At 47.9% G+C, this 24,854-nt stretch overlaps 1 protein-coding gene across 13 annotated transcripts in view; it reads right to left on the bottom strand.

Moving 5' to 3' along the window:
* Window positions 1-24,854, bottom strand: part of LOC138261643 (uncharacterized) — a 1,036,964-nt gene that overhangs the window by 706,372 nt on the left and 305,738 nt on the right. For all 13 annotated transcript variants that reach the window (XM_069210793.1, XM_069210797.1, XM_069210802.1 and 10 more), the window contains one exon: window positions 17,364-17,450. In XM_069210793.1, coding sequence (XP_069066894.1) covers window positions 17,364-17,450 — 87 coding nt within the window. The remainder of the gene's footprint in view (window positions 1-17,363; window positions 17,451-24,854) is intronic.

The raw sequence follows: 24,854 nt of genomic DNA, 5'->3' as shown, positions 1-24,854 counted from the left end.
TCTATGCAATAACCATGTTGGATAATTGCTAGAACCCAAGTGTCTGTAGTGATTTTCTCCCATGCTCTGTAATAATGACCTATTCGTCCCCCCACTGGTGTTGTGTGGAGGGGGTGAGTGACATGTGAGTCACTGTTTAGTAGTAGGGGTTTTGGGGCTTTGGAATCTTCCTCTATTTCTAGGGAATTGCCCTCCTCTATATTGTCCCCGAAAACCTCCTCTATACTGTCCTTGGTAACTGGACGGTGTGGCTTGTGAGGTGCTGGCTTGTGTGCTTTGACCCCGAAACCCCCCTCGAAAGGGCGTTTTACGGAATGAGCTGTAATTCCCTCTGCTCTGCGGGGAGTAGAGTGCGCCCATGGCTTTGGCAGTGTCCGTATCTTTTTTGAGTTTCTCAATCGCTGTGTCCACTTCTGGACCGAACAGTTCTTTTTCATTAAAAGGCATATTGAGAACTGCTTGTTGAATCTCTGGTTTAAATCCAGACGTTCGGAGCCATGCATGCCTTCTGATAGTTACAGATGTATTAATTGTCCGTGCAGCTGTATCTGCAGCGTCCATGGAGGAGCGGATCTGGTTGTTGGAGATGGCCTGTCCCTCCTCAACCACTTGTTTTGCCCTATTTTGTAAGTCCTTGGGCAGATGTTCAATGAGATGTTGCATCTCGTCCCAGTGGGCTCTGTCATAGCGCACAAGTAGTGCCTGGGAGTTCGCGATGCGCCACTGGTTTGCAGCTTGTGCTGCGACTCTTTTACCAGCTGCATCAAACTTGCGGCTTTCTTTATCTGGGGGTGGTGCATCTCCAGATGTGTGCGAGTTGGCCCTTTTCCTAGCTGCTCCTACAACGACAGAGTCTGGTGGCAGCTGTGTAGTGATGAAAACCGGGTCCGTAGGAGGCGGCTTATACTTTTTTTCTACCCTTGGTGTGATTGCCCTACTTTTAACCGGCTCCTTAAAGATGTCTTTTGCGTGGCGGAGCATACCAGGGAGCATAGGCAGGCTTTGGTATGAGCTGTGGGTGGAGGAGAGTGTGTTGAATAAGAAATCATCCTCGACCTGTTCTGAGTGGAGGCTTACGTGGTGAAATTGTGCTGCTCTAGCCACCACTTGAGAGTACGCGGTGCTGTCTTCTGGTGGAGATGGCTTCGCAGGGTATGCCTCCGGACTGTTATCTGACACTGGGGCGTCGTATAGGTCCCATGCGTCCTGATCTTGGTCACCCTGGCTCATGGTGGTGTGAGCTGGGGAGTGTGATGGAGTTTGTGCTGGTGAAACGTCAATCACGGGCGGAGGTGAGGGTGGTGGTGTAACTCTTTTCACCACTTTTGGTTGTGGTGTTTGTTCCGTGTGGAACTCCAACCTCCTCTTTCTCCTAATGGGGGGAAGGGTGCTTATTTTTCCTGTCCCCTGCTGAATGAAGATACGCTTTTGCGTATGGTCCACATCAGTTGCTTGTAGCTCTTCCTCAAACCTATGCTTCTGCATTTGGGAGGTTAGCGAGTGCTCTTCTGTATAAGAGCCTGAAGCTGGCTCGCTTGCAGTTTGTTTCGGCATCGAAACTTTGTCTGCGTGTTTTTTCGGCTCCGAGGTGACTTTTTTCCTTTTCGGGGCCGAAACCTCTCGGCGTCGATCTGTTTCTGTGCCGCTGTCTCGGCGTCGAGCCGTGTCCACACCGGCATCTCGGTGTCGAGGCTTGTCTCCAGCACTTTCTCGGTCCCGAGAAGGCTGCGTGCCGGTGTCTCGACCGGAGTCGGACGATCTCGGCACTGTTTGGGCCTTTTTCGGTGCCGATGGTCGGTCACCGAATTTATGGGTCGAGCCATGGCCTGGTGGCAGTGGCGTCCCCTGGGCCTTGTAAATCTTCCTCTGTGTGGTTTTCGACGTCTTACTCACGGTTTGTGTATCGTCGAATCCTTCGGAGTCGGAGTCTTGGATCGAGAAGGTACCTTCCTCTTCCTGTTCCTCGAACTCCCGGTGGGCTGTCGGTGCGGACGCCATCTGAAGTCTTCTGGCTCGACGGTCTCGGAGTGTTTTTCGGGACCGGAACGCACGACAGGCCTCGCAGGTGTCTTCGCTGTGCTCAGGTGACAGGCACAGGTTGCAGACCAAGTGTTGGTCTGTGTAGGGGTATTTATTGTGGCATTTGGGGCAGAAACGAAACGGGGTCCGTTCCATCGGCGTTCTTCAGCACGCGGTCGGGCCGACCAGGCCCCGACGGAGGATCGAAAAAACTACCCCGAAGGGCACCGGAGCTGTTCGATCTTCGATGCGGTGTTGAATGGAAGTACGCCGATCCCGAACGCAACAATACCGACGAAAATCTTCCGAAATTAGCTAATTTTCCGTTCCGAAACTCGGAGCGACAGGAACACGTCCGAACCCGATGGCGGAAAAAAAACAATCGAGGATAGAGTCGACGCCCATGCGCAATGGAGACAAAAGGAGGAGTCACTCGGTCCCGTGACTCGAAAGACTTCTTCGAACAAAAACAACTTGTAACACTCCGGCCCAACACCAGATGGCGAGCTATTGCAGAACATGCGTATCTACAGCGACAGATGCCATCGAACATGAAGTTAGGCGGTTTTCACTACCAGAACATATAAAACACATATGTACATGTCCTGCCTTTTATCTACATAGCACCCTGCCCTATGGGTCACCTAGAACCTACCTTAGGGGTGACGTATATGTGGAAAAAGGTGAGTTTAAGGCTTGGCAAGTACGTTTTAGTGCCAATTCAAAGTGGCAGTGAAACCTCACACACAGGCCTTGCAATGGCAGGCCTAATACATGGTGAAGGGGCTACTTATTAGGGTGGCACAATCAGTGCTGCAAGCCCAATAGTAGCATTTAATTAACAGGCCCTGAGCACATGTAGAGCACTTTACTAGGGAATTATAAGTAAATTAAATATGCCAACTGGGGATGAACCAATGTTACCATGTTTAAGGGAGAGAGCTTATGCACTTTAGCACTGGTTAGCAGTGGTAAAGTGCGCAGAGTCCTAAAACCAGCAAAAACAGGGTCAGAAAAGTGGAGGGAGGCAGGCAAAAAGTTGGGGGACGATCACCCTATGGCTTTCAGGTCCAACAGTCCAGACAGTTGATTCCCTATCCGGGGGAGCGGAAGGGAACGCGCCATGGGACGTTGAGGCTTGGATGACCAAGCTCTCGGGGTAGGGTGTTGGGCATGGAAAGCCGGGCCATTAGGTGCAGGCATATGGCGGCGAGCTATTGACCTATTAACAGGAGGCCCTGTGCTGGGTTTGGACCAGGTCCCCAGCAAGACATCCAAGAGGGTTTCACTGAAGGGCAAAAGGGGTTCTGATGTGGAAGACTGATGCTGAAGCACCTAAGTCAGGAGGTTGGTCCTCACAGCCACCGAAGGCAGCTCAACGCCCACGACCTCGGCCGCTCTCTCCACACCACCATGGACTAGGAAGCACCCCTCCTTTACAGCTATGGTAGGGGAAAAAGCATACCAGCATCAGGGGAGGTATCCAGACCTCCAAAGCCCAGTCCATAGGGTCTTCAAGCTGGAATTCTAAAGAGTCCATCCCCTCACCGAAGTCGTACCCATAAGAATAAGGGTCAACATCCAATCTGGGGACCAGAGTCACCGCTGAAGTAGGAATCGGTGTTGAGCGATGCCATTCTGGCTGCGTGTTGGGAGTCGCAAAGAGTATGGGATCAATGACACCCATGGGCCCAGGTGACGTTGGGAGCATTGGTGCCAGAACAGTCGTCAGGAACGGTCGCAAGGGTACAATAGAGGCCAGGCTGGATACGGAAGCAGATCCTTGAGTGCCCCTCAGATTCAAGGCCAAAGCTGCTGGAGGGGAACCCTAAGAGAACCCTTCCGACCTTGCGGGCCCAAAGGCACCCCAGCAGGGCCAGACTGCCCAAAGATGAGGCACCTGGCCTCGTAAAATTCTTGTAACTGGGCAGGAGGGGTTCTCCGGCTCCCAGAAACTTGGGGAGGTGCTGAGTCGACCCAGGAACAGCCTCCAAAGACAGAGGCCTAGAGCGAGGACCATCCTTCTCCCACGTTGCGTCATCCAACCAACGAGGTCAAGTCGAAGAACACTTGTGCTTCTTCGACTTCTTGTGCATTACTGAATAACCCGACGATTTGGAGTGGGACAAGGAGGAGTGGTGATGGCTCCACAAGCTGTCTCAAGACCTTCCTACCAACCAGGAGCAATGCAGAGCAGGGCGCCGGGCCACAGGCATCTTTAGGGACCGCTCCCTCAAAGCCTTTGTGTTCATGGCCCATGTAGGAAGCTGGCCTGGTGTGTGCCCAAGGTACTTACACCTTATACCAAGTCCAGGTATCCCCTCTTAGTGAAGTGTAGGCAGTGTCTAGAAGCCAAGCTCTCTAAAGGTAGCTGTGGATGAGCAGCCAAGGCTTATCTAGGAGACATGCAAAACCACTGTAGTCGCACAGCACTTGCGCACATTAAAAGAAATAACACTGAGTTGTACAAAAATAAAGATACTTTATTTTGGGCCACACAATACCACAAAATACTAGAAGGGCAACCCTCCAATATGAGGTAAGTAATCCACTAATTATATACTAGTAAACAGTAATAGGCATAGAAAAGGTTAGAAAACAGTGCAAATGTGAATAACGAATAGTGACCCTAGGGAGAGCCCAAACAATATACTAAAAACATTTAATGCGCACACAGGATCCCCACCTAGGTAAGTGGAATGTGTAGGGGGGAGCTGGGAGTACTAAAAAAACACAGAGGTAAGTAACACAGTACCACGCAGCGACCAAGAAAGCTGGAGTAAATCACTGGAATTTTCCCAAACCACCCAAAAGAAAGGAGAAGAAGAAAAGTAGACACCCAGACAAGACTGCAAGAAACCAGCGGTGGATTCCTGGAGAGGAAGACCTGTGGAGAGAGCAGGCCAAGTCTAAAAACTGTCAGTGGAGTTGAGGAGGAGTAGGAGATACTACCCACCCAGCTGTGCTTGCAGGAGTTGGTTGTTGGTGAGGAAGGACAGGTCAGCACTGCAGCTCTGGAGCCGGAGAAGAGTTCCAAGGCACACAGAAGATGTCCCACGCCGGAATGAAGATTGCAGACAGGTGTTGGTGCAGGAATTCCACCAACAAGCCATGGCAAAGGCACATTTGCCGTTAGTGGAAAAGTGGTGCTGCTGGGGAACAGAGAGGCCCAGGAGGACTCAACCCAGGAAGGGAAGTCTCAGGGGACCCTCAGCGACACAGAGAGCTCACAAGAGTGGAGGCACCACCCACAGGACGGGGTTACAGAAGGAGCCCATGCAGCACTACAGAAAGGGATCCCAAGCTGCAAGAGAACCACGCAGAGGGCTGAGTGTCGCAGGAAGGAGTGCTAAGGGATGGAGCTGAACACAGCCTGAAGTTCCCCTGGAGGAGATGCAAACAAGCCTTGCCAGCTGCAAGAGACAGTGCATGGGGGTACTGCCCTGCATGGGAAGGCAAGGACTTACCTCCACCAAAATTGGAAAGCTAGCAGAGAAGAGCAAGAGGACTACTCCGGACCACCACCCGTGATGCAGGATCCAAGCAGGTCATGAGGAGAGGAGATCCATGCAGCCAATCATCATTACAGTAGGTGCCTGCGGATGGAGGGGAGTGACTCCTTTACTCCAAGGTAGATTCCTTCTTCCTTCTCAGGTAGACTGAAAACTTGCTGCCCTCAGAGGATGCATAGCCGAAGAAATCTTACAGAAGCTAGAAGGAGCGTGAAAACAATGTTGCAAGAAGAGTCTTCTTCGTGGATGCAGACTGTTGGTTCCTGGAGGGTGCAGTCGCGGTTCCAGTGGCTAGAAGTCAAAGTGGAGGTTGCAAAGGAGTCCTGCTGGAACCTTGCAAGCTGAATCTGAGGATCCACCCCAGAGGAATGCCCTAAATAGTCCAGAGAGTGGGCTTGGTCATCAAGTTAGGTTCCTATCTATCAGAAGGTGCCTCTGACGTCACTTGCCTTCAGAGGCTCCCAGAGTTCCCTGCCTACCTTGGAAGCAAAATGGCAGAACCCAGGGACCCTTTGGAGGAGCTCTGCGCACCACCCCTGGGGTGGTGATGGACCAGAGAACGGTCACTCCCCCTTCCATTGTCTAGTTTCACGCCGGAGCAGGGACTGGCGGTCCCTTCACTGGTGTGGACTGGTTTATGCATATAGGGCACCAAATGTGCCCTTCAAAACACAACCAGTGGTTTCGAGAGGCTACCCCTCCCCAAGCCAGTCACACCTGTTTCCAAACAGAAAGGGTGTTACTTCCCTCTCCCAAAGGAAATCCTGTGTTCTGCCTTCCTGGGTTTGATCAGATCAAACAGCAGGAGAGCAGAAACCTGTCTGTGAGCTGGCTCGCCCGGAAAACTCTGCAAGACTGGTGGTAGCAATACTGTGGGTGCTCTAAGGAACACCCAGAGTGCATGGAATCATACTTCCAATATTTGCAACAATATTGGGCTATGATTCCGACATGGTTGATACAGAACATGCCAAGGTTCGCAGTTACCATTAGGTAGCTGGACATAGGTAGTGACCTATGTCCAGTACACGCACAAAATGGTGTCCCCGCAATCACGAAGTCCAGGAGCTGGAGTTCGTGTGGGCATCTCTGCCAGTGCAGGGGTACCCTCACACACAGGTACTTGCACCCTGCCCTCTGGGCTAGGAAGGCCTGCCGTAGGGGTGACTTACAGTGGTCTGGTAGTAAAAAGGGTGCATACACACTTTGACCCAGGCTGAAATGGCAGGCCTGCAGAACACTTTGTATGGGCTCCCTATGGGTGGCATAATACATGTTGCAGCCCATAGGGATCCCCTGGTACCCAAATGCCCTAGCTACCATATGCTAGGGACTACCAGTAACCCAAATGTGGGGGGTGAAAAAGGTTTCAACAACAAAGCTCAAGAGGAGACAGCATAATCAATGAGCAGGATCCCAGTGAACACAGTCAAACACACTGAAAAATAAGCATAAAAACGGGGGCAACTACGCCAAAAAAGAGTGCACTTTCCTATAAGCCCGATAATTGGAGCACGACTTTGGGTCATGGCTGCACTCCAAGCACCACAAACACACCAGGTGCGGATCTTTCACTGGCATCATGCAGTGACAGGAGTTGCAGGGCTTGAATCCGGTGTTACGGGATGACATCTTGATGCACAAAAACTTCGACAAAAGTTGAAAGGCCAGTCTAAAAGTGACTGTAAGGGTAGCTCTTCTCTGGATCCGGGCATAGGCTGGCGCAGAAGAACTGATGTCAGCGCACTGAGGTCGAGCATATATACGACCTGCAACGCCATATCCAGCGACCACAATGCTAATGACGGACACGGAATCAACCAACGCCACCTACTGGTGTGCAAGGGAATTGCTCAAAGAAAAATCTCTATCAAGACTCGCGTCTGGAGAAAATTCTAAGGTAAGGAATCTGCAATTAGAAGTTTCTTTCAGATTGAAGGTGCACGACTGGATCAATTCCACTGAAAATGTAACATGTGCAACTTGGTTCTACTTCTGAATATGTAGCATTGCATCTTAATGATGCTTGTCTCTCACATCATTTTCTGATTTCTAATCCTCCCTCACCCAGAAGAGGATCAGAGAAAAAGCATGCTTTTCAACAGCAAGGCTTGCTCTATGTGAGATTATATTGATAAAATTCCATACGTTACCTCACAAGAGACTGTGTTGGGATGGAAAAGTCCTCTGCATGGAAAGATGAGTTTACCTCTGCCCTGACTGCCCATCTGTACTGATGTCTGAATCCCTAATGATGATTGTTTGATCCAACTAGAATATGTCTCTACCAGATATTTTGTTACTGAAGGTAAGTAACTTGTACATCTGATAGAGACTTCTAGTTGCAGATTACTTACCTTAGAATAGATATGCAAGCAATGCCATCCTCGGTGGTGGGCTGCGAACCAAGATCATACTAGAAAGTCCTGCAGGACCGAACGACCAAAGTAGTCGTCTCGACGGACCTGACTATCCAGGCAGTAATGCTTAGCAAACGTGTGCAGGGATGCCCACGTAGCTGCCTGACAGATATCCAGGACAGGAACTCCGCGTGCTAACGCAGTGGAAGTAGCAGTTGCTCTGGTGGAATGAGCATGCAAGCTTTCAGGAGGTTGCTTCTTAGCCAAAGCATAGCACATTTTGATGCAAAGAAACACCCATCGACAGATGATACGCTTTTGCACCACCTTCCCTTTTTTCACACCCACATAGCCAATGAAGAGTTGATCGTCCACCCGGAAATCTTTAGTACGATTGAGGTAGAATGGCAAAGCTCTTTTTGGGTCCAGACGGTGGAGTCTCTCCTCCTCATGGGAAGGATGTGGGGGTGCATAGAAGGTAGGCAAAGTGATGGACTGGCCTACATGAAATGGGGTAACCACCTTAGGAAGGAAGGAAGCTCTAGTGCGTAACACTACTTTGTCAGGAAGTACAGACAAGTATGGAGGTTTTGAAGAAAGGGCCTAAAGCTCACTCACCCTGCGAGCAGAGGGGATAGTGACCAGAAAGACAGTTTTGAAGGTGAGGAGTTGAAAGGGACAATTATACATTGGCTCAAAGGGGGTACACATCAAATAAGTAAGTACAAGATTAAGATCCCACTGAGGCATGATAAATGGAGTGGGAGGAAATAAGTGGGTGAGCCCTTTTAGGAACCTACTCACAATAGGAGATTTATAGAGTGAGGGATGATCAGGTAGCCTAAGAAAGGCGGAAATGGCAGATAAATACCCTTTAAGGGTGCCCAAAGCAGAGCCCTGCTGGGCTAAAGAAAGAATGAACAGAAGAACTTCTGAAAGAGGGCCAGAAAGGGGATCAGCAGATTTGTTGGTACACCATGCTACAAATTTATTCCAACGACAGGCGTATACAGTTTTAGTCGATGGATGTCCCGCTGCCAAGATAACATTGCAGACTTCGGGTGGAAGGGCAAAAGCTGTCAACTGTTGCCGCTCAATCTCCACGCATGAAGGCGGAGGTTGGACAGGTTCGGGTGCAGAACCGTTCCCTGTTGTTGTGACAGAAGATCCGCCCGATGAGGCAGTCTTGAGTGGAGGATCGATGGACATGCTCAATAGCTCTGGATACCACACTCTTCGAGCCCAGTCCGGAGCCACCAAGATGACTTGGGCCTGGTTATTCCTGATTTTCTTGAGAACTCTGGGGAGAAGAGGGATAGGCGGGAAGGCGTAAAGGAGGCCGGAGCTCCAATCGAGACAAAAAGCGTCTCCAAGCGAGTGCCGCCTTGGAAACTCAAACGCGCAAAACAGCTGACATTGCGCGCTCTCTGCAAAGGTGAACAGATCTAACCAAGGCTCTCCCCACTTGTGAAAGAGACCTTGCGCCACCTCCGGATGGAGACGCCATTCGTGATCGACTGTGCGTCAACGGCTGAGTTAGTCTGCTCTGGCGTTGAGAACCCGCCAGATGTTGAACCATCAGGGTAATGCCCTGATTTTCCAGCCATGTCCAGAGGCGTAGTGCCTCCTGACAAAGGGTCCAGGACCCTACCCCGCCCTGTTTGTTGGAGTATCACATGGCAGTAATATTGTCTGTGAACACCTGCACCACTTTCCCTTTGAGAGAGGGAAGGAATGATTTCAATGCAAGCCTTATCGCCCGGAGCTTCAGCATATTTATATGGAGCCCCAACTCCGCAGGAGACCAGAGGCCTCTTATCTCCGCCTCTCCCATGTGGCCGCCCAACCCAGAAAAGACGCTTCTGTCACTATAGAGAGATCTGGTTGGGGAAGGGAGAGGGGTCTGCCGTTGACCCAATTTGGATTCGAAAGCCACCACTGCAGGTCTTTCGCAGTTCCCTCTGAGATCTGGACCATGTCTGAGAGATTCCCCTAATGCTGCGCCCACTGGAACTTCAGGTTCCACTGCAGCGCCCGCATATGCCATCTGGCATGTGTTACTAGCAGGATGCAGGAGCCCATGAGGCCCAGCAGCCTCAGAGTCCGTCTCAACAAAACCTAAGACCGAGGCAGAAAGATCGGAATCCTAGTCGGAATTTTTTGGACTCGCTTGTCGAGAGGATAAGCCCGAAATTGCACTGTGTCCAGAACAGCTCCAATGAAAGGGAGCATCTGAGAGGGAGTCAGGTCTGACTTCGGCACATTTATAGTGAACCCCAGCGTGTGCAGGAAGTTTGCCGTAGCCTGAAGGTGGGAGACGACTGTCTGGGGCAAGTGCGCCTAAAACAGCCAGTCGTCGAGGTAGGGTAAGACTGAGACCCCTAACCTGTGCAGATGAGCTGCAACCACCACCATCACTTTCGTGAACAATCGAGGGGCGTTGGTAAGGCCGAATGGGAGCAGGGTACACTGAAAGTGCTCGTGACCACGAATTGTAGGTAACGTCTGTGGGCAAGCAGGATGTGGAAATAAGCATCCTGCAAGTCCAACGCTACTATCCAGTCTCCTGGGTCTAAGGCAGACAGAACCTGAGCCAGGGTGAGCATTTTGAATTTTTCCTTCTTGAGGAAGTAGTTCAGGTCCTGAAGGTCTAGGATAGAACATAAGCCCTTGTCCTTCTTTGGTATCAGAAAGTAGCGGGAATACCAACCACAACCTACTTCTGGCACAGGGACCCTTTATATAGCTCCCTCGGCCAAGAGAGCTGTGACTTCCTGGTGGAGAAGCATCAAATGATCCCCCAGAAGATGATGGAATGATGGGGGCATGTGCGGTGGTGCAGATTCGAAAGGGAAGGAGTAACCCTTCCGAATGATCTGCAAAACCCACCCGTTCGTGGTGATATGTTCCCAGTGGGGCAGGTGATGGCAGATCCTGCCACCAACTGGGTGGGAGTGAGGGGGCGGACTAGGAGGGTTTGGAGGCTGCAGCAGGGGCTGAGGTGGACTGGACAGACTTCTGGTTCCCTCTCCCACAGCCACATGGGATTCCGCATCCTCGGCCACGCATAGGCTGGCCAGCGTGCGTAGTACGGTGGCTGGGTAAAGGATGTGACATGGCGCCTCTTCCGTGTCCACGAAAGGGACGAAAAGTGGACTGCGGTGGGCAAGTGACGGAGGAAAGACCGAGGGACCGTGCCGTAGCCCGGGCATCCTTGAATCTCTCCAAGGCCAAGTCCGCTTTGTCTCCGAACAGACGGGTGTCATCAAAGGGCATGTCCATGAGTGACTGTTGGACATCCCCCGAGAAACGAGAAGTGCGTAACCAGGCGTGGCGCAGTAAGGCCACTGTCGTTGCAACCGATCTGCCCAGAGAGTCAGTCGTATCCAGCCCACAACAGAATGTGGACTTCACCCCGTCTCTCTTATCGTTCACTGCTTGGGAGACGATAGCATGGGCCTCCTTCGGTATCTGCGTCAGAATTTGCGCAACCATATCCCACAGGGAGTGGGTATAACGTCCCAAAAGGCATGTGGTGTTCACAGACCGCAGCACTAGACTGGAGGAATAAATAACTTCTTGCCAAACTGTTCCAGCTTTTTGGATTCCCTATCCGGGGGTGCGAAAGGGAACGCACCGGAAGAAGATGAAGCCTGGATAACAAGACTCTCTGGCGTGGGGTTTTGGGACAGGAATTTTGGGTTGTTCGGTACACCTGATGGTGGCGAGCGATAGTCCTGTTCACAGGAGCCGCTGTGTTGGGTTTGGACCATGTACCCAAAAGGACATCGGTGAGGGATTCATTGAATGGTAAAAGGGGTCCTGAAGTAGAAGCCCCAGGCTGAAGCATCTCCGTCAGGAGATTAAACCTGACTTCTACAGTAGGTACCTAAAGGCCGAGGACCTCAGCTGCCCTACTGACCACCATACTATAAGTTGCTCCCTCAGCCATAGCCACGGTAGGAGGAGACAGCATGCCAGCGTCAGGAGACGTATCCAGACCACTGGCTTCGCCCAAATCCTGTGCCTAGTCCATAGCAGGGTCATCCTGGTATTCATAAGGGTCCAGGGACCCCTCCAATTCCTCACCATATTTGTACTCATAGGAAAAAGGGTCTGAATCTGATCTGAGGTGCATAGGCCCCAGTGAAGCCGAAATCGCTCCGACTCAGAGTCGTCGGGGCTAAGAATTGGGTCAACGTCGATAGTGGGCACTCCCGACGTTGGGAGCGTCGATAATTGACCCGGTGCCGGGAAGGTCTCGAAGGTGCGACCGGCACGGGTGCGGATCCGCGCACGGATCCGGAGGTGACCTCGGTGGTCGGGGCCAAAGCTGCCGGCGTGGAACCCGAAGGCCCCTCAGCCGAACCCCTTGGGCCCGACGGCACAGTATCGGCATCGGCCCGCCCAAAGATGAGGTGCATGGCCTCATAAAAATCTTTCAGTTGGGAGGAGGTCGCTCTTGCTCTGGGAAACTCGGGGAAGCGTGGAGTCAACCCAGACGCAGGCTCCGAGGACAGAGCCCTAGTGCGTGGACGGGGTGAAGTCGGAAAGCGATGGGACTTCTTCGACTTCTTCTTGCCTTGAACCGAGGATTTCAAAGAAGACGAGTGGTGATGAGTCCACGACCGATGTCGAGAGCTTCCTCTTGAGCGAGACCGGGACCTACGTGGAGTCGAGTGCCGGCTGCCATTAGCTTTAGGGACCGCTCCCTCAAAGCCTTCGGGTGCATTGTCAGACACTCGGAGCACGACTACGGGTCGGGGTCGCGCTCGAGGCACCACAGACAAACGCGATGAGGATCCGTCACCAACATCGTCCGATGGCAATCCTCACAAAGCTTGAGCCTGGTCTTCGGGGACATTTCGACGCATCAAAGTCGTACACAAAAAACATCAAAAAACATTGGAATTCGGTCCAAAAATAGCCAGGGTAGCTCTCTCCGGATCAGCACGTAGCACGGTAAGAAAAGAACTGACGTCACTGCGCGAGGCTGGCGTCTATGTACTACTCGCGACATCATCACGGCGGCAACAACGCCTGTGGAGTCGACCGACGCCACCTAATGACGCACAAGGGTATTGCTTGGAGAAAACTCTCCAGATCCAGCCTGACCCCTGGGGGAAAATTCTAAAGTAAGGAATCTGCAACTAGAAGTCTCTGTCAGATATTGCATGTACTGAACGTACGTATGCCTTTTGAAACACAGTATATATGAGGTGAAGTCTTCTGCAGTGCATGCGCAAGAAAAACATGCTAGGTGTATGTGTGCTTAAAAGTACAATACATGAAGGGTGAAGTGTTGTGCAGCGCACATGTGAGTGTGTGTGGTGGCAGTGTTTTAAAACAGAGCATTCTAGGTTGCATTCTGGGAGGCCCAGGTCTGCCTGATGAAACATAAGGAGTGTAGGAATCCCCCCCCCCCCCCGGCAGATTTGTGTATTGCTGCATTCCTGTGAGCTATGTGGGACACTGTGGAGGAAAGGATTCTTCATTTACACTTCAAAAAGTTGCCTTCTGAGTCAGTGATGGATCACAAAGAAGGGGTCTGGACACATCCCAGGAAAGGAGATGGGGCTGATAAGGGAATCATAAAGAGTAGAACTGGGAGCCAGGGATGAACCTATTGATGCACATATCAACTTGGCTAACATTCAGGTGTAAACGCTGGTCACTCCCATGATTTGTGTTGTGGGTCAATCAGCTCTGGAGTCATGCCTGCTGTGACAGACATCCTTCAAAGGAAAGATGCCCACTTCAAAAGAAGCAGAACACCAATATAAAACTTCAAAGACTCAGACCCTAAATCACATTTGGTGTCTGGAAAAGGACTATAAGAAAGGGATGTTGAAAACCCAAACTTTGTTATCGCCTAGGCAACCAGACAGGCTGTATGAGGAAGGGAAGCTCTGCAAGACTTCTGCTTATGACCAGGACTGGGGGCAAAGGTCTGCTAGTCTCCCTGCTGGGCACCGACCAGGATACAGACCAATGTACACAGTGAGGAAGAAGAGAGCATTGGAGGGAAAAAGGTCCAGTGGTGAGCTGTGTACAAAGATTCCCTGAGTGAGGTGTGAGGCTGTGCACTGATCGGGCCATTGACCGTGTTCAGTATCAACTCTGCATTCCCCGTTGCCAGGAGGGGGATGCCTTGTTCTGAGCCACTGTAGATGTGCTGAGCAGGAAGCACCAAGCCTGCACCAATACACCTTCTTGATTCTGTATGCCCTAGGGGGTCAAAGTGAAATGATTTTGGGACAGAAGTAAGGGTGATGGCATAAAGAAAGTCTGTGCCCAGATTGTGTGCATCACAGCAACCCTGTATGCCAGGAGGGGCTGTTGGCACTACTTTGCCAAAGGATTTTGGGTTGTTGCTTGGACTGAAGGAATACTGAAGGAATAGTGCTGTGATGTGCACCTGACAGATTCCCAGAGGATCACCAGGGCACTGCTGAGGAGGTGCTGGAGGATCACACCAGCACCACCCTCCTTCACTAACGGGTAGAGCTACTTACACCTTTGTTTTTGATGAGCGGGAGCAGGTCATATCAATGTAACGAACCAGAAGCACTGCTTGATAGAGGGGGCTGCCACATACACAGTAAGCGGCCTGACTTAATCTTACAGGATCCAGACTCATGAGCATCCAAAGAGTGGGCACCTGCTGCACTACTGAACACTGCCATGTTGCAGGAGTGGTTATGCCTGGAACTAGAACGTAGGGGGAGGTGGGGGCAGGGGGACTTGCTGCTATCGGGCAGTTAGCCTATAGACACTTTTGACTAATTCCTAAAAAGGGCTAAGGGAGAACTCCTATATACAGCCTAATTGATTGCATTTCCTAGATGTGGCTACCAGTGAATGGGGAATAACCCTGAACACATTACACGAAGGAAGGTGGGACATGTATTTCCCTGACAACTTCTAGAGGCCCAGACCTCAAGGGGGCTTGTGTCTTTGCTTCTGAATGTCGTATATCTTTGCATTTGTAGAGTTAGAAATGAAATAATTATTTTTTTCTATAAAAGTGAGTATAGGACTGGACATTGATTTATTGTTTGCATGGTTTGTACTTTGACTTATGAGTCGTGCTCAAAGACCTGTATCTACATCCTACATCCTCTCTGAGGGAACCTTTACTGCTCGACCACAGGAAGTCAAGTGCAGAAGGGGTACTTGGATCAACTGCCCAGGATCCATAGTAGGTTGGATCCTAGGACATCAGGAGTGACAGGCCTCAACCACTCCAGTTAGGCCCAAAAGCTCCCGAAAGCCCCAGGGCCTTCTGAAAGGGGTCTTGACATCAGCTTATTAATCAACTAGTACAGAAATCTGACAATATGCTGTACATCACAAGTTTGACTCCCAAAAGGGCTTTCTCAACAGTTATCCTTCTGATATACCTATACAGTGCCTAATGTTTACGCTCCATGAAACAAATCAATCTGCCACATTTACTATATAAAAGGACAAGACAGTAAGAACATTATAACTAGCTTACTGCATATGTTTTATGAGACAAACTCAAGTTTGAATAAAAATATATACATTGACCTAATTACTGACTCACAGCCACAGTCTTTACTTTAGACCTCAAATTAAAATGTGTGTGTTAAGACCTGGCTCTAGGAAAGAGGGTGTGATGCTATTAGTTTTGTTTGACCAATGACTTTGTGTTTCACCACTGCGCATATTAGTTGCTCAATGTTCACCAGTAGCACATTATGGCGGTCATTCTGACCCTGGCGGTTGACTAACGCCAGGGCCGGGGACCGCGGATGCACCGCCAACAGGCTAGCGGTGCATCCATGGGCATTCTGACTGCGGCGGTACAGCCGCGGTCAGAAACGGGAAACCGGCGGTGTCCCGCCGGTTTCCCGCTGCCCTTGGGAATCCTCCATGGCGGCGCTGCAGGCAGCGCCGCCATGGTGATTCCGACCCCCTTACCGCCAGCCTGGTTCTGGCGGTTTTGACCGCCAGAACCTGGCTGGCGGTAACGGGTGTTGTGGGGCCCCTGGGGGCCCCTGCAGTGCCCATGCCAATGGCATGGGCACTGCAGGCGCCCCCTAACAGGCCCCCACCAAGATTTTCAGTGTCTGCCAAGCAGACACTGAAAATCGCGACGGGTGCAACTGCACTCGTCGCACCCCTTCCACTCAGCCGGCTCCATTCGGAGCCGGCATCCTCATGGAAGGGGGTTTCCCGCTGGGCTGGCGGGCGGCCTTCTGGCGGTCGCCCGCCAGCCCAGCGGGAAACTCAGAATTACCGCGGCGGTCTTTTGACCGCGCAGCGGTATTCTGACGGCGGGACTTTGGCCGGCGGCCTCCGCCGTCCGCCAAAGTCAGAATGACCCCATATATGTTTTGTTCAGTTTAGCCGCCTATTGGCTTTGACATGATATTATACATTGCATTTTGTATTCAGCTTAGCTGCCTATTGGCTTTGACATGGCATTAGCCATTACTTTCTGTATCCAGTTTAGCCGCCTACTGGCTTTGACACTGCATTAGCCATTACATTCTATATTCTGCCTATTGGCTTTGACATGATGTATTCAGTTTAGCTGCCTATTGGCTTCGACATGATATTAGACCTTACATTTTGTATTCAGCTCAGCTGCCTATTGGTTTTGACATGACATTAGACATTACATTGGATATTTAGGTTAGCTGCCTATTGCCTTTAACCTTTGCCTTTAACGTGGAGTTAGACATTGCAGTTGAGAATCCAAGCTGTATTTTTCCAAGCTATGTTTTTCCACAAGATGAACCAAGATGTTTTTCTCACACCAGACTAGACCTGATAAAAGAGAGTACATTTGGTGTTTTCCTTTCTGCTCAGGCCTGGGAAGAGGAGCAGTCTAGGAGATCTGGCCAGTCTCCAAAGGCTTGCGTAGTTTTCCCGAGTCTGAGAGGAGGGGGCACACTTTTGTAACGGATGACTCAGGCTTCAGAGAATTAGATTGAAATCTGCTTGACTTCAGGCTGGAACTTGGTGCCAGTTGCCAGTCTCCCGTGTGGGTAGATAATCTCTTTCTCGCAGTTGACCGGAGTCATCAACTTGCAGACCCCAGAAAGATGAAGCTGTAAACAGTTTCTCACACGGTGAAGTATTTGTTTTGCTTTGCATTCAATATCTTATAAATATAACCTGCTGTGTACATTGCAACTGAGATATATTTTGTTTTAATGCTGTGACTACTTTTGTGCTTGAAATCCAATAATTCGTCTCTCACAAACTTGTGGGTGGGGAAGAATTAACAACAATAAAGGTCTTCTTTAAACTCAGAAGTGCATTCTTGATATGTTCTGTAAGCTCTGATACGAGATAAGTAGGAAAGCAGAACAGAGGGACGTTTCTACTGTGTAATGAGCAATATCATATCATACATAACTCACCACCCAGATTCTGTATTTTCACAGTCAAAAGGTTCAATAAGTCTTACTGTCATCTCTGAAAGGAAATATCTTACCATCAGATGGGGCACAGATGTCCTGCATATCTGGGTCCATAATGAAGTCCTCACAAGCGTCATGATTCAATTTCAACCACTCATTACCTTAAACAAAGGGAAACTTAAGGTTTTAACATTTCAAAAACATTTCTTTGGGCTCATGAACAACTTATTTCAACTCATTCATGTCTTCGTGCCACCCGAGTCTCATGGCTTCTGCAAGTCTTGTGACATTCTTTTAGTTACCATTCCAAAAAATAGGTAGGACTATCATGATACCACAGTTATGGCTTCTTATCTATATATGGCTTACCCGGACACCACTACCTGACTGTCTCTTCATACCAGTCAACCTACTCGGACATCACTGTCACCCTGTCTTAATGCTCTTGTCTTGGCTGCCTGAGCACTGGCAGCACAAGTGCTACGCCTAGAGCAAGGAAAGTGAATGTGCAGAACATTCCTATCAAAAGATGGGCATAATGTGTTGGAAAAGGTATTTGCCTTTCTATTTTTTTTGTCTTTTGAATATACCTCATAACTACTCTTCTAACAACTATTAGATGTAATACTCTTTAGGCTGCTGTCCGATGTTTTGGAATAAATATGGCTGTATAATCTCCTGATTTAAATGAAAGTGAGTAACCACCTTATGTAAGATTATTTATAAATGTAAAAATGGAGGTAGAAATCGAGCCAAAGGTGGAGCACAAGGTGCTGTCCATGTTGAAAGCTACCTCTCTATCACACCAAAAAAAGTTGAAATTAAACAAACATATGGAAGAGGCATCTAACTAAAAACAATCCAGAATGCAGTTAGAAAGCCAAATTATTACACACAGAAATTATTATTATCCCACCAGTCTTACATGTGCAGTATTTCCAATCTGCTGTGTACAGCACTTTTATCCACATAAGATAATTCATGAAGGCACGAGTAAAGAGAAACAGAAAAGCTAAATATTTCGACCAAGAATTTAAAGAAAAATATAATAATACAAATATGCTACAGCTAATACTACATTAATGATAAAACCACCAAGTGTTTTGCCACCCTTGTTGCTTTTTCCAAGGCAATTATTGCACTCATGGGTCAAGGAAACTGGTCCCAATTAAAACATTTTTAAGCGTAACTTTTATGGAAGTTCAAAAACAAGTTGTTGTTGCAAGTAAATATACTAGATTGAAGACCCTGAAAGCGTAGTTGCAAATTTTTCAATTCCAACAAAATACCCTTTATTTTCTGGTGTAGTGTGGTCAAGATAATAAACCTTTGAAAAGATTTGCCAACAAAAAGATATATAAAGAATATGCATATCAAATGAAAACAGATGGCGTGATGTGCACGTATGGACAGGTGTGCCTTTGAAATTCTTTCTGGTGTGGGTGAAATAGTGGTTGCAGAGTAGAGAAAAGGCAGAGCAAATTTATTTGGAACAATCTGTAAAAACCACCTGATGGACATGATGGATCGCTAATCTAGGAGTAATTGCTGAATCTTGCCCCCAATGATTAAACATGGGTCACAAAGGCAATCTAAGGTAGTTTGCGCAGTGTGTAGCACAAGAGGAGGAACTGGCCGGACCGCAGCCTACCAGAGCCATGTCTATGGGCTTTAAATGGATTGGGTCTCTACTACATCACTGGTTGGGAAGAATCTCACTATATGCTAGCCCTTCGAAATAATCTCTAAATTTCTGGAACTGATGTGGAAACTGTTTGGCAGGAGGTTCACCTGCCTCAAGAAAAGCACTGGAGCTCTGCTTAAGGCATTTCAAATCAGTCTGCCTTGACTCTGAAAAGGAAGAACCCTTCAAAAGGCATGTCTATTTGAACTTTGCCCTTTCTGCGGGGTCATCCGAGATTTGTTTTTTTACCTTCTTGCCTGCTAATTGCAGAACTATGTGCATGTTACCCCTTCTAACCAGCGGTAAAGTTCCTGTTATCTCCTTTCAACAAAATTAAATTAGTATATGCCTTATTAGCATTTTTGACCAACCTATAAGTTCCTTATATATGTTATAAATTGCACCCATGGCCTGTAACTTAAATGGCACTTGTGACCTACAACACCCACCATGTCATCCATTCTAATAATAATGCAAACATGACTGCAGACCTACCAAGTGTGGCCTAGCAGTTGTATTTTTAAAACCGCAAATTTGACCTGTCAAGATAACCCCTTTTTGCAAGTTCAAACCTTCCATTTAAATATTTAAAAGTCACCCCTAAGTAGGCCTTATTGCTCATAAGGCAGGGTCTATGATATTTAATAGTAAGACATGTAAGAAATTAATGTTAACCATGCCCTTACAGTGTAAAAAACCCAAAAGATGTTCAAGTCTATTTGTATTAAAACAAGGCTGGCTGTTCCACAGGAAACACTGGATTACATAACTACATTTAATCAATGCTAATTTCTGTTTAGAAGCAGCTAGAAACATATTCAAAGACAATTTGTAATAGTTAAATAAAACCCCTTTTAATGGAAAAATTGAATTTTGTATGACTATTAAGGAAAAGGTATTTTTAAAGTGACCTTTTTAGTACCTAAAGTTTCTGGAGTCTCATTTCTATGAGCTCCAACTGTCACTGGGAGCTGAATGGCCCCTTTGATGATGTGTGAAGTGGTTCATAGGACTGGAACAACATGAGTTTGGTGTTGGAAGTTGCTGTGCACCCAGGATGACCTATGGGCTAGGAACAGGAACTGGATTAACTTCCAAGAAGCCTAAACTTTCACAAGCAATTGTAGCTTACACCCAGGCTTAACCCCTTCTTTAGCCCTCCCCCCACAGCCTGGCAGGCTCTAATCATAGGGTGCCATTTGTGATATTAGTGTCAAATCTTGCTGGAGTGTCAAAACCTGATTGACGGGTCTGCTTGGGTTTTATATATAACATATGGGATGCACTTCAAAGGGTGACAATAGGATGACAAAACAATTCTTGTATGTCCACTGTCTGATTGCTGGAGAATTCACCTTTATCCTACCAAATGTCTGTCTCTGAGTTTATTGTGGATACTGTACCTGCTTTAAACTGGATTTTAGTGTTAGATGTTGGAGAGTGCAATGAGTACATTCTCCACACAGATACCAAGCCCTCAGCGCACAAGTTTAGTGTGGCTGAAAACTTTCGCTATCTTGAAAATGCCCAAAGTGGGTAAAGTTAGCACAGGGAACATTTAACCCTTTGTTTAGGGCATGCCAGGCATAAATGTGGAAACTTCTAGCACTCACATCAGAACACACTAGACCTGTGAAAGATCACAAGTTGACTGAACCTGCTGTCTGAGACCTGAGAAGAGCCTTAAAGGACTGGACCTGCTGTACGTCTTGTACCCAAGACAACAAAGTGAACCCTCAGGGTCGTAAAGCCGACCTCCTGTTCAAGCTACATGGTTAGAAGAAGCTACAAGGGGGGCCTTTTCTGAAACTGCCCAGTAGAAACTAGACCTGGACTGGACTCTGCTGTTGGCTCCTTTCTGATACCCAGTAAGTCCTGGCGGGCTTTAGAAGCGCACTTCTGTGGTAAATTGGAAATAAAAGGATGAAGGTCCTTATTTAGAGTTCGGCAGATGCAATACTTCATCAGAAACATGATAGATGCACCATCCGCCATATTACAATTGCTATATGATATAATGTACTTGTAGCATGGTGGAAGGGATATCCATCACATATGTGATGGAGTAACCAGTCAGCCGAACTCTAAATCAGAGCCCAAGTCAGAAGGTGAAATCCTTTGGCCAGCATGAACCTGGTAGGTATATCTGACCTACATTCCATTGCTGCCAGTGTCAAATTGTTCCTAGGTCCTGGTCTACCGCAATCTTTGTGTTTCTTGGTGTTCTTTCTACTTAAAAAGTACCCTCCTTCAACCATTAACCCAATTTCATACAACTTCTGTGAGAAGGCCTTTATATTATCAAGGAGTCTTCTGGATTGGAAAAGAAAACGTCACAGATTTAATGATTTCATGGTTACACAGAGGGCCAGAATCTGACCTCAGGACACAGTAAATGTCTTCTTACTACCAGCTATCAGACATAAATCTACTGATCTGGAGGATATTGAAGACTTTTGATAGATTTCATAAACATATTATGCTATTGAGGAGTCACAGCGTTTCTGATAAGGACTTCAACACTAACACAAGATAACAGGAGAAAAAAAGTCTTCACACAGTCAGGTTCCCTGGATTTCCAGCTGCGCTATTGTTAGACTTGGAAAGCCCTTCACCTCAGCTGCAGCCCTGTCGCAGCACCAAGGCATAACAGGGATCTAGCATAAAGCGAAAGGAAAGCTCACATATTTGACGGTATGCACAAGGTTAAATGTAATCTCAATGAGATAGAGACTGCTGGCCTAAGACAGAAGGGGTAACATACTAACGAAACACAGTTTGAATGCTTACTACATTTGACAAAGTGACATAGTATACCCACTTGTGAAAGCATTCTTTCTACTTTTCTTTGACACTGTCTGAAAAATAGGGAAGGGCACAGAGCTTTGTACTGAATTACAGCACAACACTAGATTGTGGAGTGGGCGCATAGGTAGATTGTGAACACAACCCTACATTTTGGTGCACTCAGTTACAGTTTTACTGAAGACTCTGAACACATGGAACTGGACTGCTACAAATAATGAATAAAGGGCTTCAATTCATTTCTCAGGAGGTTTCGGCTCAGGGTCACTTAAGAGAACCCAGTTACCCAGTAAACATCTGTTTGTGGTACTTAGTGCTGTAGACTCACATGTTCTGCATACTCCTGCCATTTAGTGTTGGGTCCTGAGTGCTGCAAACTGTTTTTCTTTGAAGAAGCATTTTCGAGTCACGGGATCAAGTGACTCCTTCTTGGTGATAATGCACATAGGCACCAACTCCTTTATTAGATTGTTAGAAAGAGGTAAGAAAAGGAGTGTAGCGAAAGTATACAGAAAGAGATGTCCATGCAAATGTATCTACATATGTACAACTAGTTACAAGTAAAAAGTAACTTAAACGCCCACAGGTGTGCGGGGAGGAGGGAGGGTGCATGTGAATCTAAATCACCAAATGCCACAAGCAAATGCTTACTGGGTAGGTAACATTTTCTGTTCAACGGCATGTGTGGCTGTAGATACACATGCTCTGCATACACTGTAAAGCAGTTCCTCCACAGAAGCGGCGGCAAGCCTGTGGGAATTGACGTGAAAAGTGTTCGTACCACTGCTTGGCCTACACTGGCTTGCTGGCATGCTAGTACATCCACACAACTATGTTTTGTAAAAATTTGCGGTGTAGACCTTGTAGCTGCCTTACAGATTTCAGCTATAGGTATGTTTCAAAGGAAAGCCATAGTGACTCCTTTTTTCCTAGTAGAGTGCACTCTAGGAGTGAGAGGTAGTTGACCCTTTGCTTTAGTATAACAGGTTTATATACATTTAACTATCCTCTAGTTAGGCTATTTTTGGATATTGGGTTGCCTTTGAAAGGTAGCAAAAAAGCTACAAAGAGCTGTTTAATTTTTCTAAAGTCTTTAGTTCTGTCAATGTAAAACATCAATGCATGTTTAATATCTAAAGTGTGGAGGGCTCTTTCTGCAACTGAGTCAAGATGCGGAAAGAAGACTGGTAGTTCAATGGATAGGTTGATATGGAATTGGGAAGCTTCGGGTTTGTGTGAAGGACCACTTTTCTCTCAATGAATTTGGAAGAAAGGTTCTTACAAGGTTCGGCCTGGAGCTCACAAACACGTCTGAGTGATGTGATAACGACTAAGAACACTACTTTCCAAGAAAGATAATGAAGAATGCATGAACGAAGTGGTTCAAAAGGAGGGCCCATGAGCCTGGTAAGCACAAGTTTGAGGTTCCAAGATGGGGCAGGAGGCACTATGTGTGGAATAACCCTTTTAAATCCTTCCATGAAAGCTTTGATGACTGTTATTCTGAACATAGAAGTATGTGGTCTGTTTTATAGATAAGCAGCTATAGCTGCAAGATGTAAATGAATGGAAGTGTAAGATGAATTTGCTTTCTGTAAGTGGAACAAATAACAAACACTGTCTCGGACAGTTGCTTTAATGGGATTAATATGTTTGTGTTGGCAGAAGCATACAAAACATTTCCATTTTGCAGCATAACATGCTCTGGTTGTGGGTCCACAAGCTCCCCTGAGAATATCCAGACATTCCGCAGGCAATACTAAGTAACCAAACTCTATGACTTCAGGAGCCATGTCGCAAGGCTCAGTGACTTGGGGGGGGTCTGGATGTCTGATCTGATGTTGACTTTGAGAAGGTCCAGCATGGTAGGGGGCTTCTCGAGGGGAACTACTGAGAGGTCCAGGAGTGTGGTGAACCATGGCTGATGCACCCAAGTGGGAGCTACAGGGATCATGGTGAGAGATTTCTGCCTGATCCTCCAAACCACAAATGGAATGAGAGGAAGAGGTGGAAAAGCATAAGCAAACATACCTGACCAATTTATCGATAGAGCGTTGCCCTTGGATACAGGGTCTGGGTACCTGGAGGCGACGTTTGGGCATTTTGTGCTTTCTGCTGTGGCAAAAAGTTCTATCTGAGGAGTTTCCCATTTGAGGAAGTATTTTTTGAAAGAGTTGCAGGTGGAGTACCCATTTGTTGAATTGTTGCTGCACCCTGCTGAGCAGGTTGGCAAAGTCTTTGTCCATTTCTGGAAGATACGCTGCCACCAGATGAATGTGGTGGTGGAGAGCCCACTTGCATATTGTTTGAGAAAGTTGTAACAGTTGGGGCAACCGTGTCCCCTCTTGTTTCTGTAGATAATACATGGCAGTCATGTTGTCGGTGCGGACTAAGACAACCTTGGGAGAGGGGTGATGAACAAATGCTTTCAGGGCTTGAAATACTGCCTGAAGTTCGAAGTAATTAATATGAAAGGATTGGTGGCAGAGAACCCAAAGGCCCTGTACTGTGAGGTCTTAAAGGTGAGCGGCCCAACCCATCAGTGATGCATCTGTGGTCAAAACAACCTGAGGAATAGGGTCCAGAAAAGGCAGCCCTTTCAAAAGGTTGGTGGTGTTCCACCACTGCAGAGAGCGGTGAGTATGGCAGTCTAAGAACACTACATCTTCCAGGTGACCCTGTTACTGAGACCACTGACAAGACAGACACTGCTGTAAAAGACGCATGTGGAGTCTGGAATGGGCAATGATGGCAATGCAGGAGGCCATCATCCCTAAAAAGGCACATGATAGTCCTGACTATGTACTATGATTCTCCTGAATCGTGGGGGAGAAGAGAATGAAAAATGTGAACCAGCGCCAGACTAGGCTTTGCTAGCCCCAACTCAGTATTGAGAATAGCTCCAAGATAAGGCTGTATCTGAAGAGGTAGGATATTGGATTTGACAATGATGATTGTGAATCCCAATGAATGAAACAGGTTCACTGGAGTATGATATTGGCACTGTGGTAGTGTGCTGGCTTTCATAAGCCAGTCGTCTAGATAAGGGAACAAATGTATGTTTAGTCTTCTGAGG

Source organism: Pleurodeles waltl, chromosome 10 (assembly GCF_031143425.1).
Source record: "Pleurodeles waltl isolate 20211129_DDA chromosome 10, aPleWal1.hap1.20221129, whole genome shotgun sequence".
Lineage (NCBI taxonomy): Eukaryota > Metazoa > Chordata > Amphibia > Caudata > Salamandridae > Pleurodeles > Pleurodeles waltl.
The sequence above is the reverse complement of the archived record's forward strand: the minus strand, read 5'-3'. Positions and strand labels throughout refer to the sequence as shown.